The sequence below is a fragment of the Malus sylvestris genome, chromosome 10, assembly GCF_916048215.2.
Source record: "Malus sylvestris chromosome 10, drMalSylv7.2, whole genome shotgun sequence".
Lineage (NCBI taxonomy): Eukaryota > Viridiplantae > Streptophyta > Magnoliopsida > Rosales > Rosaceae > Malus > Malus sylvestris.
In genome coordinates, this window is record NC_062269.1 from 28517546 (window position 1) to 28536087 (window position 18542).

The window sequence follows — 18542 nt, forward strand, 5'->3', positions numbered from 1 at the left end:
CCAGTGGTCTTTCAAAGATGTTGGTTGTTCAATGTCTTCATTTGTGTCTTTTTAGTTGTATGAATGGACTTCCTTTGATATAAATGAAACTAAATTGAATAGCTTTTTTTTTGTTTCTGCATTGTGTGTGTGTTGTGATACTGGATGATTCAATGTTTTCTATTTGTATATTACATGTATTCATCCAAATTAGATTCATGATAAAGTTATAGACACGTCGACAAAACCGAAAATCTTTCGATTATGATTTTATTAAGGGGGGCAATATAATTTTTTATTTTTTATTTTTTACGATTTCTAGTGTCACTTGGAGCCTTATACTATCCTTCCTCGCCTAGGCTGCTTCCTCAACAATCAATAGTACTGCAGAAAACCTTTTAGCCTTGCAGTAAACAACTTTTCTCATATTTTGTCATTCTAGATAAAACAATACAACTTCTGCAACTTTTGGTGCGTCTGCTGCATATATATAAAATCTTCCATATGTAAAAATATTCCTTTCTTTTTCAATGTAAATAGTATTAATCTTTTATCTCATAGTCCTTACATCTTTCAAACATAATATTTCTTATAAGTTTTAATCCCGCAGCAACGCGCAGACATAACTTTCTAGTATATACTACAAGAGAAAATTGCCTAAAACAGTGTTCATTCTACAGTGTGATTCCATCTTTAGCCCTGCTTTAGTCTTTGGGCTTTTACTTCATTTCTGGATTTTTCCTTTCCACACCGTTTCAGTCTTTCAACCCACCTTTTCTCTGGATGTTTCCACACCGTTTCGGACTCTCGACCCACCTTTTCTCTGCCTGCCTCCTGCTCTCCCCATCTCCCTCCTCGCCTCATCTCCCAATCTCCCAACTTATTTTCGGTTTACACATCTGATATGAATCTCCTTGGTCTCAAAGGTCTCCTCTCCTCTGAACCCAAAAAAGCTTTAGCCTTCCGACAACGCGGCTGCCATAATCTAAACAGGAACAAATGACCATAACCAGAGTTTTGACTACAAAAATTGAATATTCACAAAAAGGAACTGAAAAATAGAAGCTAAAATTCAACAAGTACTAAACTATATACCATTTCAGAATAACTTAAATCATAGAGATCCTCATCATGTGTCCAGTCTTCCATGTTCAATTCCGGAAATGAACAGCATCCATTAGAATAAAGCCATTGACCTTTCTTGATTTTCCGACAATTAGGGCATTGCATTGCCCCCTTTATATTGAAGGCTGAACCAATGCAATCTGAAAGAATGAAAACAAAAATATAACGGAACATGAAAGCTCGGTATCATCCTTCGTGAAAAGGCATAACTAAACTTATGTCCTTATAAGAAGTATATAACTATGCCTCAGTAAACATGCAACTCCATTTACTGATATGAGATGATTTAAAAATCAAATAATACTATATTCGGAATAATATACCGACGACAAATTTTATCAAAGTAATCTGAACAATGATACACTGAACCTTGACTAAATTTAGACCTTATAGGGTCTCAATGCTGTACAACTTCGGGTTGTCAACACCACACTTTCGACATTGATGACTCACAGAGATTCCAAATCTCCAAAAGTATTCACTTTCAATGCCGTCCTCCCGTTTTGAGGAAATAAAATGATTCAAGAAACCCTCGTGCACAGCTATTCTTCATTTTCATTGATGGGTTCTATCAAATTTCGCATCTTCCAGTACAAATTATGGTTCTATCCATTGAATCAAACAGCCACAACAAAGCGAAATGTAGAAATCCAACTACATGAAAGATCTAATTATCATATCTTGCATAACCAACAGATTATGAAAGAACCATGTGTGTGTGTGTCTATATATATATATATGTATGTATGTATGTATGTATGTATATGTAAGTCTAGAACAATGACAACCCAACAAAACCAAAGCTTTAATTAAATGAAGCATAATTCAGTTTAAATTTCGTAATTTATATTTCTTCAATTTCTCATCTTTCTTACAATTGTCTTGACCAATCAAACAACCCATCACCAGAAAATCAAAATCCAACAGAATTGCGAAATCAGAAACCAAATTTGAACCCGGACCTTTGAAAATTGCAGTCGAGAAAAAATTGAAACTTCCAACCCAAATTAGATTCAATTTTGACTCACCTAGATGAGATTCATGCCCGCATTGCAGCTTGGCCCAAGATTTATCCCCATTATCGGCCACGATTTCAAGGCAAATCGAGCAGAAGACAGAACCTCCGTACGATTTGCCACAACAACCACCGCCACTGCCAACACCATCGCTTTCTTCAACCACAACCTCTTCATCGCTGTGCGGTGGCCAGCCGCCAGGATTTACTCTTAATCGGGAGAAACATCGGGGAAGGAATTAGGCGGGCGCCGAGGCGGCTTGGGCGGACCTTGGGCGTCCTAGGCGGCCGACTGGTTGGCCTAGGCAGTCTGGAATTTCAAATTTTTTTCTGTTTTCAAACTTGAGAAAGGATTAGTGCAGTGTGTTCTGGAATTTCTAAGGTTGCAGCTTCTGTTCTTACGAAGACGAAAGGAGGAAGAAGACGAGAAAATGAGTTTCTCTCTCATCCTTTCATTCTCACAGACCACCCTCAAACTTTCCCATTTAATATATTTTTTAATTTCACAGTTAGCAGCATTAAGTTGACCTTGCCAATAAAGAAAAATAGGTTACTGGATAAAAAAGAATAAAATTTGTTTGTGAGTGTCTGATGTGAGTGATGGGAACTACGAACATCCATATGTATGGAACAAAACCACGTAATAAATAATTGACCAAAAAACAAAACATCCATATGCGTGGAACAAAAACACATAATAAATACTTGACCAAAAAAAAACACATAATAAATTAAGTGTTTATGCGTTGAATTAAATTAACCAGAGATCAACATATAACATTAAAAAGCCAAGTACACATCGTAAATCAAGTGCTTCTGTAAATCAAGTGCTTCTGCAAAGAGTTTGTTGGGGGTAATGGGCGTGAGGTGAATTCTATCTTCTGTCTTGGTGTGTAATTTTGTGGTGTTTCATGTGTTGTGATGAGAAGTGAGAGAGAAGATAGCTCTACATTTTATTAGGGTTTGTGGGGATTGGGAGGCCACACGCTCACGGCAGAGGAGCCAAAGTGCTTGAGTACAAAACGATCAAACATCATGCGTTTCACGGATTTTCTCTTGGCGGGAAACACACTTCCAGCTTTTGGCTTGAAGCATGAGCAGTTTGTCTCCCTCGGAACCATGATCTTCATCATCACCTCTTCTGTTGAGTTCGGCTTCATCTTCATAGCTTTCTCTTCTTCTTTCCCGTCATTCACATCTGGGTTCTTCTGCTGCTTCAGCCCCTTTTCTGCAGCTCCTCCAATATTTTCCCTCGCTGCCATCTCTCTCTCTCTCTCTCTCTCTCTCGTGTGTGCGTGTGTGTGTGTCTGTGTGTGTGTTTGTGGCTCGCCTCGCTTTCTCTGTGTGGCGTATAAATAATGAAAAGCGAACACATTGAGACCGGAATGCGACCCCACGGCCTTTTGAGGGTTAGCGCGTTATTTTAGTTTTGGAAATGTTCATTAGCATATATTCAAATCTAAATAAGAACAAGGGGAATTAGTGATTGAAATGGTTACGGTCTAACTTGTAGCATGCACATGTACGTTTTTTTCTCATACTCAATCACTTGATTCCTTGTGCTCTTATTCACCATAGACATGCTTAGCGTTTTAGAGAGACTTTGACAAGACATATTGATACAGATTGGTAATGTCTAACTAACTTGTATTTTACTTTAAAAAAAAAACCTGTACTTTGATTCTTAAAATCCTACTAGAAAAATAATTTTTAACAAAGGTAAAATGGTAAACCAAGGTAACCAAGGAGATTAAGTTGTAAACACAAAACGTTATTGTTGTTCTCGTTCAGAGTTATAAGTAGTTGCCCATCTTAAATATAAATATATGTGCATGAAGCTAAGGCAAGACATTAGGTGAAGTTTGAAAAACGTGAAAAGAGGATAATTTTGCAAGTTGGCTTTGGAAACATCAACAGTATATAATCAAACGTTTAAGAATCTTATTGACAACGTACGTAGGTTGAATTAGGAAGCTTCCGTGAAACTTACCCGACAAACCATAACACTAAGCTAAAATTAATACCCAAAAAGAGGCCTCCAACTTCAAATGTGGTTGAAAACTTACCGGGGAAGCCAGCGTAAAACGCTGCCATCCTGCACTCAGTGGCTCTAAGTGAGCCAGGTGCCCTAACTGTACCAACAACTATATCCCCCACCTCACTTGGGTTCAAATTTGTTCTCTCTATTACTTCCTGCATAAAAAGTACACCATATGTCAATATCTTATCCTTTTTTTTTCTTTTCTAACTGTGATATTCTACTTTAAACTAATATAAACTGGACTGACAAAGATTCAAACTCGGCTTCATAGATACAAACATAATTAAAGAAAAACATTCATTCCTCCGGAATTGAGTTGGGAATTCAGGAACTGTAACAAACATTTAAAACAGGTGCCAGTAAATCATCAGGTAGAGTGTCCTTAAAACCGCCTCGCTTTGCCTTGCAAATGGCAGTCCGATATGCTCTATTTAACATGATTTTCGCAGCAAGATTTAATACAGAAAAGGTATAAAGTTACAAACTTTGCTATAAATTTTATACAAAGACACAAAAAGTAGTAAAAATTAAGTAACTTTATCGGTTAGTTTAAATCACTCACGCCACAACCACTACATCGTCTCCAAAAGCAGCAGTTCTATATGGTAGGCAGCACTATCTCCAGCTGCACATATTGAAGCCTAACAAAACAATTCAGAAGAAAATAAATTAAAATCTAAAAAAAAATAATAATAATATAAAACAAATATTTACAAAAATGAAGAAGTCAACAGAAAAGAAAGTGGATATAAACTTACAGAAAGAGGAGCAAATTCATAATTGAAAGTAGAAACAGAAGAATTGGGTCTCAAATGCTGCAGCAGAACCCTCTGTCTGTTCATTGCTTTATCCATCTCTCTCTCTCTCTCTAGAAAATGGAATTTGCAGAAAGCTCTTTGATCAATTAAATTTGTGGAGCAGCAAAAACATATGCAATGGTTTGTGGGAACAGTTGATTTTATCCACACTGAGCTGTCCCCCAACAACTACTTTTTGTTTTTTGTTTATTGTTTTTTGTTTTTTGTTTTTTTGAATAAAATGATATTATTTACAATAAGGAAGAGGGTGTAAACTTAATCTCAAAATTGGCTAACAATAATATAGGTCGAATTCGCTTTTGGTGAGAATAGAACAAAAAACTTCTCACTTATCAATGAAAAAAAAATATCACTAAGCAACTATATTTATTTTTTTTTTTTGTGGTTTACCAAAAACTCAATTTGGAAACCAATATGAATTCCCACTTGAGGCCAATTTTAAAAAACATTTGGTAGGTGTGAATCATTTTACCATGGGCTTGAAGGAGACCAAAATCATTAACTGATAGCTGCGGTGCAATTTTGTTTTTCATACTTTTTTATTTTCGAAAAATATAAACGTATGTTGTCAGACCCTAACTCTGGTCGTGGTGTGCCAACGAGGTCGTCGAGCCCCTTAAAGGGGGTGGATTATAAGATCCCACATCGTCCAAGGAAGTGATCCTTATATGTATCTTCTCATCCCTACCTAGCACGAGGCCTTTTGGGAGCTCACTGACTTCGGGTTCCATCGAAACTCCAAAGTTAAGCGAGTTCGTGCAAGAGCAATCCCAGGATGGGTGACCCACTGGGAAGTTCTCATGTGAGTTCCCAAAAACAAAACTGTAAGGGCGTAATCGGGGCCCAAAACGGATAATATCATGTGAGTTCCCAAAAACAAAACCGTGAGGGCATGGTCGGGGTCCAAAGCAGACAATATCATGCTATGGTGAAGTCGAGCATGGGATGTGATGGGGGCCCTGGCCGGGATGTGACGATTTGGTACCAGAGCCAATCCCTAGCCGAAAGTGTGCTGACGAGGGCGTCGGGCCCCTTAAGGGGGGTGGATTGTAAGATCCTACATCGCCCAGGGGAGTGGCCCTTATATGTATATTCACATCCCTACCTAGCACGAGGCCTTTGGAGAGCTCGCTGGTTTCGAGTTCCATCAGAACTCGGAAGTTAAGCGAGTAGCGCCCGAGAGCAATCCCATGATGGGTGACCCACTAGGAAGTTCTCGTGTGAGTTTCCAGAAACAAAACCATGAAGGCGTGGTCGAGGCCCAAAGCAAATAATATCGTGCTACGGTGGAGTCAAATCGGGGATGTGGTGGGGCCCGAGCCCACATCGCCCAGGGGAGTGATCCTTATATGTATATTCACATCCCTACCTAGCACGAGGCCTTTTGGGAGCTCACTGGCTTCGGGTTCTGTAGGAACTTCGAAGTTAAGCGAGTTTGCGTGAGAGCAATCCCATTATGGGTGACCCACTAGGAAGTTCTCGTGTGAGTTCCCAAAAACAAAACTGTGAGGGCGTAGTCGGGGCCCAGAGCAAACAATATCATGCTACGGTGGTGGAGCGGGCCCGGGATGTGGTGGACCCCGGGCGGGGATGTGACAAATTGGTATCAAAGCTTAACCCTAGTCGTGGTGTGCCGACAGGGTCGTAGGGCCCCTTAAGGGGGGTGGATTGTAAGATCCCACATCGCTTAGGGGAGTGATCCTTATATGTATATTCTCATCTCTACCTAGCACGAGGCCTTTTGGGAGCTCACTGGCTTCGGATTCCGTAGGAACTCCGAAGTTAAGCGAGTTTGTGCGAGAACAATCCCATGATGGGTGACCCATTGGGAAGTTCTCGTGTGAGTTCCCAAAAACAAAACCGTGAGGGCGTGGTCGGGGCCCAAAGCGGACAATATCGTGTTACGGTGAAGTTGAGCCCGAGATGTGACATATATAGAGAATCTGTGCCATTGAAATTTGATTTAATGGCTACAAATAGGAGCTCATTTTAAAAATTATAATAATTTCATTCGTTAAATCAAATTTAAACAGCACGGATCCCCTGATTTGATGGATTAAGAGGAAAGGATCCGAAGAGGATCCCTTTTCTTTTACTATGGGCTTGACGGAGACCAAAATCATTGACTGATGGTTGTGGTGCAATTTCGTTTTCCATACTTTTTTTTTTTTTTAAATATAGACACCTATAGAAAAATGTTAAGGAGACTTGACTTTAATATTATAAAACATTGTACTAAAATATGAGCTAACATTCATGGAGAGTCTCACTTCTAAGAAAGTTTCCTTAGCATTTCTCACATATGTATAACTGATTACACGCTTTTAATCAAAAATCGAAACTAGGGCACAATAAATAGACGACAAGTCTAGCACGGTTAAGTACTCATTTATTGTCTATTCAGTATCAGTTTTATTTGTACACATATCCTAGATGAAGAGCCATCATCATCAAAGGTTGGTGAACGCGCATTTTACAGATCAAGAAAAGAAAATGGACAAGGTAAACCAAACAAAGCTCTATGATTTCTGTGTGTATATATATACATATGGAGAATCGTTTCTTCGGCAAAAATACATGGACACCAAACTTAGCAGAAAAACTGTAGATCGTCTCTTGCTCCCATGCTAGTATGACCCGGGCTTGTTTTACAAAAGAATCAAAAAAAAATTATGTAGCCTTTTTATCAATAGACCGTTCAGGAATAGGAGGTCGAAGAATGTTCTTCACAATTCCCACCTTCGTTCACAAGTTTCCAAATCAGTAGAAAAAAATGATATAAAGATACAAAGTGTCCAATCTACTTCAAAGCAAGGGAAAGATGCTCAAAACAGATACAAGGATATTTTTCGTCAACAAAATTTTTTTTATAGGTGGACTTTCATAAGCAGCTGTCAATTTTAAATATAAATATATGTGCATGAACCCGAGGCAAGACACTAGGTGAAGTTCGAAAAACGTGAAAAGAGGATAATTTTGCAAGTTGGCTTTGGAAACATCAACAGTATCTAATCAAATGTCTAAGAATCTTATTACACATGATAACTTTGCAAGTTGGCTTTGGAAACATCAACAGTATCTAATCAAAGGATTAAGAATCTTATTGACAACGTACGTAGGTTGAATTGAATTAAAAACATTCTTTTGACCAAGGAGGGAACTGAGGAAGCTTCCTTGAAACTTCTTTACGAACATAAAGGAAGTGATATAAATGAAAGATGAATAGCATTATCAAAATAAATTCAAAACTTCCAACTTATCTGAGCGCAGTGACGCTCAACTTGGATGAGCAGTTGAGCAGTGAGCTTGAGAAATGACAAGGAAATTATCTCGCATTGTTTGGTTGGTGCCACTTTACAAGTCATCGCCTCATTGGATTTGGAGGTCGTCTTCTTCATCTTCTTCTCACTTACTTTCTTGCGATCGGATAGTAATAAAATTAACATGTACCTGAAACTTCATCGGAGGTATATGAATGGCAATGTCGATCGATATTCGCGTCAGGAGAGATATTCCCAAATGCCAATCAAAAATACTAAAGAAAGCATGCGTGTAGAGGAAAGAGTGGATTTCAAGATGAACGAACCAGACCTAGCTGGATCAAAATAATAAAAAGAGAGAAAAAAAACTCAGGATTCTAGCTTGGAAGGTGAAGCATGTATATTCTAGTTCGTTTTGAGTCCAGACTGCAAATATCTTGTTGGAAGGCTCCATTAGTGTTGCAGTAGGCCGCGACATCCCAGCCGTCTGCAAAAGGATAAAGCACCAACACAGATGGAAGAAAGGCAATGTCGCTACTACACTGAGATTGTATTGTGTTTGCTCTCTGCACCGATCCATCGGCATTCAATTAGTCAAAACAAGTGTGGTTTTGATAGCTTGTGCTAACTTCTATACCTATATGATCCCAGCACAATGAATGCTTGAACGACGTTTTGTTTTGGAAAATTATCGGACAAGAAGTCCTTAAAAATCAAAGTAATTATAAAACGTGTGGCAAGGACAATTAACGGACAAAGTCCATAATATAAAAAGCATAACAGGAAGAAACCTGCAAGATTGTTGCTTTAAATAATTGTTTATTTAGCATCGTTTGACACAAGATTGTTGCTTTATACAGTTCTAGCGTTGCATAGCTCATCAACTGAATCCCCTCTTTCAAAAACTGCAGCAGCCCCTATACCTGAGCCTGCAACAAGGACACACTCTTAGTCGCGTTTCATATTCTCATATGAAGCTCTCAATATTCTGCCTTCCTTCATAAACAAATCAAGTGGAAGGGGTGCAAAACGATACCTATGCACATGGAGATAACACCAAAGCGGTGATCCCTGCCACGACGCTTCATTTCATTCAGGAGAGTTGCTACACAACGAGCACCTAACACAAGAACAGATACAGTATTCACGTTAAATCACAGACCCTCACTTCTTCGTTGTTCAGTAAGACCAGGAAATAAACCAAATAATAGCACATTAGACACACGTGCACGCATGTTTATGTCATCACACATCAGCTTCAGCTTCACTTCATATACCTGTAGCGCCTAAAGGATGGCCTAGAGCAATAGCGCCTCCATTAACATTGACTTTTTCAGGATCAAGCTCCAATTTCTTGCAACAATAAACATATTGAGATGCAAATGCATACAGAAAACCAATTAAACTGCTCAGCTGAACATTCTTCCAAACTAAACTACATTTATCGTGAATGTTACAGTTTTCATTAGCAATGGACTACCTCATTTATCTCAAACAGATCAATATCATCAAGCTCAAGACCAGCAGATTTCACTGCTACTGGAATTGCAGCAGCTGGACCTACTCCCATGACAGTGGGATCCACACCAACCGCAGCAAAACTCCTGCACAGAGATCATAAAGTTGTATCGAAAGTACAAAGCAAGCTGTAGTTAGTTCTTGAACATATCCATCTCATGGAAATTAACTACATTTCGCAACCAAAAGAATTATTAAGAATTAATATAACATAACAGTATTGCAGAGTCAACTCGAGAGCCCTCATATTTTTTCTACTTGAAGCAATTAGATTGAACAGATTTAATCAACATCATACCTGAAAACACCAAGAGTAGGAAGTCCCTTCTGCATAGCTAAACTTCTTTTCATGAGGAGGACTGCTCCAGCACCATCACTCACCTGGCTAGCATTTCCTGAAAGACAAAAGTAATGAACTGATTCACAATGATTGAAACAAGATAAACAAAAATCAATGTTTTAAAAAGCGCGCCCAAAGCTCACCTCAGGGCGCGCCTAGGCGTGAGGGTTGCCGCCTCTGTTTTGAGGGAATGGGCGGAAGACGTCGTTGGAGCAGCCTAGACGGCGGCGCACCTCAGGGCATCCAGGCGTCTCTGTTTGGCTGCTTTTTTCTTTCTTTTTTTTTTTGACTCCCAAACCCAAATTTTGGGTAGGGCTTTAACTGCCTCATACCTCTTTCTTGCACTATCTTCTCTCTACCTTTTTTTTTCTGATTTTTATTTTTTTATATAATGGATGTGTGTGCTGTCTGCGTGCATTGTTATATGTGCGCTCATGGTGTTTTTCATCTTCTATTATATATATATATATATATATATATATATATATATAACATATGTATATATATTTATAATATATGTGTGTGCTCAGGATGATTATTGATTAATAATCTTCCTCTTTTTAATATAATATAATATATGTGTATGTTCAGCGTATATATTAAAAAATTTAGGTCCCGTGAAGCTTCGCCTCATGCCTCACGCCTAGGCAGGGCTATCCCTCAGACGTCTCACCCACACCTCGACCTTTTAATACACTGACAAAAATATAAAAAAAAAATAATTCTTACGTAAAGAAAGAGTTGTATAAAATTAAACGAAGAAACTGTCATGTGTAGCAGGCAGAATGCCTAATAAAAATCGAGTGAGAAAATACCTGCAGTTGTAGAACCATCTGGTTTAAATGCAGGCCTTAGCTTTGCCAAATCGTTCATGTTTGTATTTGGTCGGATACCATCATCCACAGAAATTGTAACAGGCCTCTCCTCCCCGGTTTTTGGGTCCACAATCTGATGATACAAATGACCTATTACAAGAAAATAAAATACAATTGTACTTATGCTAAGGCATTTTGCGAACTGAACAGAGAACATTTTTATATTTACCTTAGTTGATACAGGGACAATTTCATCTTTAAATTTACCAGATGCTGTGGCTACAGCAGCACGCCTATGTGATTCAACCTATTTACATGAATTCATTAAATTACAGCTTCAGCATTACCAGTTTATCTAACGGTTAATGGATGTTATAACAGATAAAAAAAACACTCACAGCAGCTGTGTCTTGCTCCTCCCGAGTCACACCATAACGTTGTGCAACATTTTCAGAAGTAATACCCATAGGAAGAAGGCAGTTGCGCGCTTGTGCAAAGATATCCACCTATTGACAAGATATATCAGTACGAAAAAAACCTTCCTTTTCTTTATGTTAAACAATATATCTAGTAAACAAAGAGAGTTGGAATATACTTTAGGGTTAATTTTACGGGATCTGCCAAGTTTATCAACTGTCATGGATTCCAATCCTGCAGCAATGCCTGTATTCAAAACAAAGATCAAGTCCACTGGTGGAGAACACCTGGTGTCTAGAATAGATGCATAATCAAGAGTATTTTCTCACCGATGTCATAATATCCTGCTTTTATAGAAGCAGCTACATCAGCAACTGCCTGAAGGCCAGATGAACATTGCCTGTTGACAGTTCTGATGGGAACCGTATCTAGACAAAACCGACAAACCATAACACTAAGCTAAAATTAATACAAAAAAAAAAAAAAAAAAAAGGCCTCCAAACTTCAAATATGGTTGAAAACTTACCGGGGAAGCCAGCGTAAAACGCTGCCATCCTGCACTCAGTGGCTCTAAGTGAGCCAGGTGCCCTAACTGTACCAACAACTATATCCCCCACCTCACTTGGGTTCAAATTTGTTCTCTCTATTACTTCCTGCATAAAAAGTACACCATATGTCAATATCTTATCCCTTTTTTTTTTCTTTTCTAAATGCGATATTCTACTTTAAACTAATATAAACTGCACGGACAAATATTCAAACTCGGCTTCATAGGGGCAGATACAAACATAATTAAAGAAAAACATTCATTCCTCCGGAATTGAGTTGGGAATTCAGGAACTGTAACAAACCTTTAAAACAGGTGCCAGTAAATCATCAGGTAGAGTGTCCTTAAAACCGCCTCGCTTTGCCTTGCAAATGGCAGTCCGATACGCTCTATTTAACACGATTTTCGCAGAAAGATTTAATACAGAAAAGGTATAAAGTTACAAACTTTGCTATAAATTTTATACAAAGACAAAAAATGTAGTAAAAATTAAGTAACTTTATCAGTCAGTTTAAATCACTCACGCCACAATCACTACATCGTCTCCAAAAGCAGCTGTTCTATGGTAGGCAGCACTATTTCCAGCTGCACATATTGAAGCCTAACAAAAAAAATTCAGAAGAAAATAAATTAAAATTAAAAAAAAAAAAAAAAAAACTAAATAACATGAACAAAAAATATTTACAAAAATGAAGCAGTCAACAGAAAAGAAAGTGGATATAAACTTACAGAGAGAGCAACAGATTCAAAATTGGAAGAGGAAACAGAAGAATTGGGTCTCAAGTGCTGCAGCAGAACCCTCTGTCTGTTCATTGCTTTATCCATCTCTCTCTAGAAAATGGAATTTGAAGAAGGCTCTTTGATCAATTAAAATTTGTGGAGCAGCAAAAACATATGCAATGGTCTGTGGGATTTTATAGGAATTATGATTAATGACGTCGACCTCTAAAATTTCCAACTCCAAGTAAAATTTGACAACAGAGACCAACCCACTTAGTCAAGTTGTGAAATAAAGGCACTGATATTAATATATATTAAACTCCATTGCAGAAGACCACGAGGAGAACCAATCACAATTTTATATCACAATAATAATATTATTGTTGTTGGATCTCTTTTCGGAATATACAAGGAACCAACTGCAACGTTGTTCACTGAAACCAATTATTGTTCTTTTCGAAAATGACTAGCAAAAGTTGCCCGCGCCGGATTTTAAAACCTTATAAAATATATTGAAAGTTTTAAATATATACCGATAGACAATACTATTTACATACATGTGGAAATATATTTACAATAACAAAAAAAATAGGTGTCCAAAAGTGGGGGTTCATAACATTTTGCAAGTTTAGAGCACTGTTGAACTGCTTATTTTTCCAAAATAATCTAGGTACATATAAACTGATCAGCAGTGAACTTTCTTCTTTACTAATCGACACTTCAGAACTTTCTTCTTCTGTTTTCATTTCGTTGTTACAAATCGGAAAAATGAAACTTGTTAATGTAAATAAATGGTAGTTTTAATGAAAATGAGAGAACAAAATATATGTGGTGTGCATTGCGGATGATAACAATGAAAATAAGTTGGAAGAGTATTGCCTTATCAAAGCAAAAAAAGCCCTAAACCTTAAATCCTATATGAATCCAAGTTTTCAAAACCATTCATACTCAAACCAATCAATTCAATCATGCTCAAACCAATTCAGTCTAATATGTAAGGAAATTGCAATTCAAAACCATTCATACCATCTATTTGAATTTTACTCCTCGAGATTTATTTGGCCGTCTAATTCTCACATGCTAACCCGTTTTAAGTAAAATAAGCCATTTTGGTATTTCAGTTTGTAGTTTCTAAACCTTCTATATATTTAGGTCTCTTCCTTCTCATTTAAAAATTATGAATGAATATACAAATGTCTTAATTTTATCTTCCTTTCTCCTTTTCTCTCTGTTTCTCCCCTTTTTTCATTTATGTACCATAAATATGTCAGATATAAGAACTTGATATATTGACACAGTTTCTTCAAACACACTAATACAATCACACAAAAAGGCAATATTTATGGTGAAAAGCCCGAGTTCCCGCCAATTTGTCCTCCACACTCTACCCTAATCTTCTAAGGTTTTTAGTTAAACAACTGGCTGCTGTAACAACTATATTAAAGCACAAATATTCATGAAAAATCATCATCAACTGCAAAAAGGAACAAAGTATATTACAGAATTCTAAAGATCCCTTAATTGCCTCAAACCCAGGTTTGTCCTCTTTGCCTTCCCCTTTCACTTCGATTTTTTTTCTGATGTTGGAATTTTTATTTATGGAAATTTAAGGCTTTGAAATATAGTATTGATTTCAGAGCCTTTGGCAATTTACTTGTAAATTGTTAGACTATTGTACAAAGATTCATACAGAGAGTTAATGTAAATTGATCAGATATTGAACTATACATTGACAGAAGTGCATAACGTTCCATACATCGGCATGATTCGAATTCGATTTCCTTGCCCTCACCCAAAAAGCAGAAGCTTAAAGACAAAAATAGAAAAAAAAATGGCATTCGGAAAGAGAAAGTCGTTGACTTTTACCTGAGGAAGAAGAGAAGGTGGTGTTATTCGCTTGTCGATGTCTATACGGAGGCTTTGCCGGAATCTAGTTTTTCAAATTGAGCTTCAATCTCCTTCAAACCTTTTCAAACCTTCACCTAATCGTACATGCAAGGTATGAATCTTGATGTAGGAAGTGAGACTGGTGGTGGTTTGGGGTGTTTATGGGTTCGTTTGGAGGGGGTTTCGACTTGTGCAGTCTACAATAATAAATATTGATCATATCGAAAATATCGGTAGTCCAAAAATATGGAAATATTGATGGGAATATCGGGATATTATCGATATCGATAAAAATAATATGGAAACCATGAAAATTGTAAGAAAAACTTGGAAATTTTTATTGAAACTTTGCAGGATGTTTATTTAGTCAATTATCTATTAGTTTATCACAAAAAATTAGAAGGAAATGCATTGCATGATGGATTTAACTGATTTAAGTTGATTATATAGCGAACTGGCAAATTTTTCACTCTTTGAGGTTCAAATTTTTCACTCTTTCCTTGAAATTATATATTTTCACTCTTTCCCTGAAATTGAGTCATTTATCCTAATCTAATCTACACCCCTAAATTAATTTATATTTTCACTCTTTCCCTAAAATTATATAAATTGTGAAATTGAGTCCTTTATCCTAATCTAATATGGACCCTCCATCTTGGTTCTCACTCTCCGTCACACTGCCACATGGCAGCCCACTAACCCTCACCCTATCTCTCTCTCTCTCTTTTCCCGAGTCTCTCTCGGACCCCTTACTCTCTCTCAGTTCTCAACTCTATCTCTTTGTCGAACTCTCGTTCTCTCACTCCATTTCCCCGATCGCACCCACACCTAGGGACACCCAAATTCGTCCACCCTGATGCCAGCGCAGCATCTCCACCACCCTCTCCTCCGTCTCTGGGAAGCACGGCGACGCGCAGAGGACTCCATTTCCCCGATCGCACCCACACACAGGCACACCCAAATTCGTCCACCCCGATGCCAGCGCAGCATCTCCACCACCCTCCTGAACTCTCCCTCCCTCTCCTCCATCTCTGGGAAGCACAGCGACGCGTAGAGGAACCTCGATGACCCCAAGGACACCCAACCCATATTTCGGCCACCTCCGGAGAAAAGGGATTGCTCATTTTGATGGGTCTGAGCGTGGCTTGCAGAGAGGGGTGCAGATCTTAGCACCTGCGACGACGGAGCCTCGGCGATATTATCGCTAATATCGCGATATTATCGATAATATGGGAATATTTTGACGAAAACCCATTGGATACCTATTAAAATATCTGTATCGGCGATATGGATACCTATTAAAATATCGGTAACGTGAAAAACCGATAATATCGGCGAAATATCGCCGATATGATCGGCATTTCGGACATTATTCCAGAAAGAGGGAGCGATGTCGAGCAGAAAGTGACATTGAGAGAGAGCACAACGTTGAGTGTTCAGCGGAGAGAGGAGAGAGGAGCGAAGATGAAATGGACGGACTGAGCATAGTGTCTATAAAAATGGACGACCGAGATTCAAAGTGGACTGTCAAAACAAAATTGAAATTACACCATTAAAGTGGGGGCATTTTCGGAAGTACACTGTGCTTATGAACAGTATTTCAATTGATTTTCAGTTTTAGTATATATTAAATTTACACACATATTTTCTTGTTTTGGTTTATTCACTTCATATACTAAAATCAAACATGAGTTTGCAAAGAAAACAAAAATAAGCCTGTGAAAATTACTTTCTACAATACAACTCAGTTGAAGCTCCCTCTCCCCCAAAAACTACTTTTTGTGTTTTTTTTTTTTTTGAACAAATGATGTTATCTACACTAAGGAGGAAGGTGTGGACTGAGGGTTAACAATAATATTGTTCAAATTCGCATTTGCGAGAATCAGACCTAAAATCTCTCACTTACAAATGAAGAGAATATCACTCGACCGTAATAATAAACGACTACGTTTTCTGTGTTTTACCAAAAGTCAATTTGGAAACCAATATGAATTCCCACTTGAGACCAATGTTAAAAACATTTGGTAGGTGTGAATCATTTTACTATTGGCTTGAGAGCAATTCCACCATAGAAAAGGCTCCCCAGGCTATTCACTATTTAATTCATCTAATGAACAGTAACTGCCCTTAATGAACAGTAATTGCATTTTGCATCTCCACCCCTACACTGAATAGCCCTGGAAATAGGCAATAAAATATTAGTATATTTTTCTTTATAAAATAATACAAAATAATTTAATTTGTAATTTCGGATAAGATTTTTAATCTTTCTCGTTGCGCCACATGTCATTATCGGAAAAGATAATTATTGGTGATGGATTGCGATAAGATTTTTATCCAATGTCGTCATGCCACGTGTTGTTACCTTTTTAGAATCGTTAATGATAGATTTCCAATAAGATTTTTAACCAATCACGTCGTGACAAGTGTCACAATCTGTTTACAATCTTTGAGGATATATTTCGATCAGATTTTTAACAAATGACTGCATGCCACGTGACATTATCTACAACATAATCATTTCTGAATCCTCTATATAATCCACCATCAATTCTCAGAAATCTCACACCAATTTTATGAAGACGTCTATCATTATTCATAGTTTCTACTTCCTTCTTCACCAAAATCAAAATATGTAACATTATTCATAGTTTCTGCTTCCTTTTTACAATGTCTTCTTCTTCAAGGATGATGTGGGAAATCGATCAGTAAGAGGAAGAATTGTTTAACCATTCAAAAGGAATGGTCAATCTCCAGGTGGCCCAAAATGAAGGGGAAGAGGATAAGAAGCGTAGAAGGAGAGATGACGAAGTAAGAATGGGCAGAGCCTCACATTCCCGTCGAGTCATTCAAGTTGTGGGTCAGATCTACAGGCCCATCCGTTCAGGAAACCTTGATAGAAGCAGGTAACGACAAGGTATGGAACTCTTGGACAATTATTTTGTCCGTAATAGTGCATTCCCTGATACATACTTTAGACTCATTTTAGAATGGAACAACATTTGTTCAACAAAATCATGATTGTTGTTTGCAACCATGATTATTACTTTGTGCAAAAAAAATGATGCTTTTGGTGCTATGGTTCTCCTTGCTGAGCAAAAAATTATTGCTGCCTTGCGGATGCTTGCATATGGAGCATCTACAGACCAAGTGGATGAGATAGCGAGGATGAGAAAATTAACCATTCTTGAGTCCCTTATGAGGTTTTGTGGAGCAATCGAATCTATTTACACCGCAGAGTACCTCCAGAGACCTACTGACATGGACTTGCAAAGGCTTTTGAAGAAGGGCGAGATGTGAGGTTTTCCTAGGATAATTGGAAGCATCGATTGTATGCACTGGACCTAGAAAAATTGTCCAAATGCATGGCAAGGCGCTTATGGGGACAGAAAATAAGCAAAAAGTATCATTTTGGAGGCGGTGGCATCTTTTAATACATGGATTTGGCACGCATTGTTTTAGGTTTCGAGAGCTCAAAATAACCTTAATGTCCTTACCCAACCCCCAATGTTCAACAATGTCCTGCAAGGAAAGACACCAAGAGTCACGTATTGGGTCAACGGACATAAGTACAACGGGTCATACTACCTAGAAGACGACATTTACCCAAGGTGGTCATTACCCAAGGTGGTCATCGTTTGTCAAAACAGTGCCACGTCTACGAAGTGCAAAGGAAAAATACTTTGCAAGCTGTCAAAAGGGGTGCAGGAAGGATGTGGAGCGTTGTTTTGGTATCCTCCAAGCTCGATGGGCGATTGTCAGGGGTGCTGCCAGAATGTTTGATGTAGAGTCGCTTCGATCCATCATGATGACGTGCATCATTCTTCACAACATGATTGTGGAAGATGAGTACGATTATGATGCCGTTGATGAATATGAGCCAAACACGATGAACAATTCTAGAACACAAATATATTGTGCTCATGATACCACCGAAGAACCCCGTGCAACACGTGCCATTATAAAGGGATGGACGTTACAATGAAAGGCTCATTCAACAATATACTGCACTTCAAATGTCATATATGCACAATGCTCGGCAAATTGACTTGATAAAGCA

General features: G+C 38.0%; 1 protein-coding gene and 1 pseudogene across 1 annotated transcript; both read right to left on the reverse strand.

Moving 5' to 3' along the window:
- Positions 1–498: 498 nt before the first annotated feature.
- On the reverse strand, positions 499–5119 carry LOC126584211 (3-ketoacyl-CoA thiolase 2, peroxisomal-like; annotated as a pseudogene).
- Positions 5120–8984: 3865 nt separating this feature from the next.
- Positions 8985–14672, reverse strand: LOC126584210 (3-ketoacyl CoA thiolase 1, peroxisomal-like). The gene is made up of 15 exons (XM_050248670.1): positions 14462–14672; positions 12605–12779; positions 12400–12476; positions 12180–12264; positions 11855–11981; positions 11658–11756; positions 11507–11574; positions 11310–11417; positions 11141–11218; positions 10912–11044; positions 10055–10151; positions 9718–9842; positions 9516–9623; positions 9275–9358; positions 8985–9167 (listed from the first exon to the last, which is right to left on the reverse strand). The coding sequence occupies exons 2-15, from the start codon at positions 12698–12700 to the stop codon at positions 9091–9093; spliced, it is 1362 nt and encodes a 453-aa protein (XP_050104627.1). The 5' UTR covers positions 12701–12779; positions 14462–14672; the 3' UTR covers positions 8985–9090.
- Positions 14673–18542: the final 3870 nt, after the last annotated feature.

Coding starts and splice junctions, on each gene's coding strand:
- LOC126584210 (XM_050248670.1), bottom strand. CDS start 12,700: ATGGATAAAGCAATGAACAGACAGAGGGTTCTGCTGCAGCACTTGAGA. Junction 11,045..11,140: donor TTGTCCCTGTATCAACTAAG/GTAAATATAAAA, acceptor TTGTATCATCAG/ATTGTGGACCCAAAAACCGG. Junction 9,843..10,054: donor CCTACTCTTGGTGTTTTCAG/GTATGATGTTGA, acceptor ATCTCTGTGCAG/GAGTTTTGCTGCGGTTGGTG.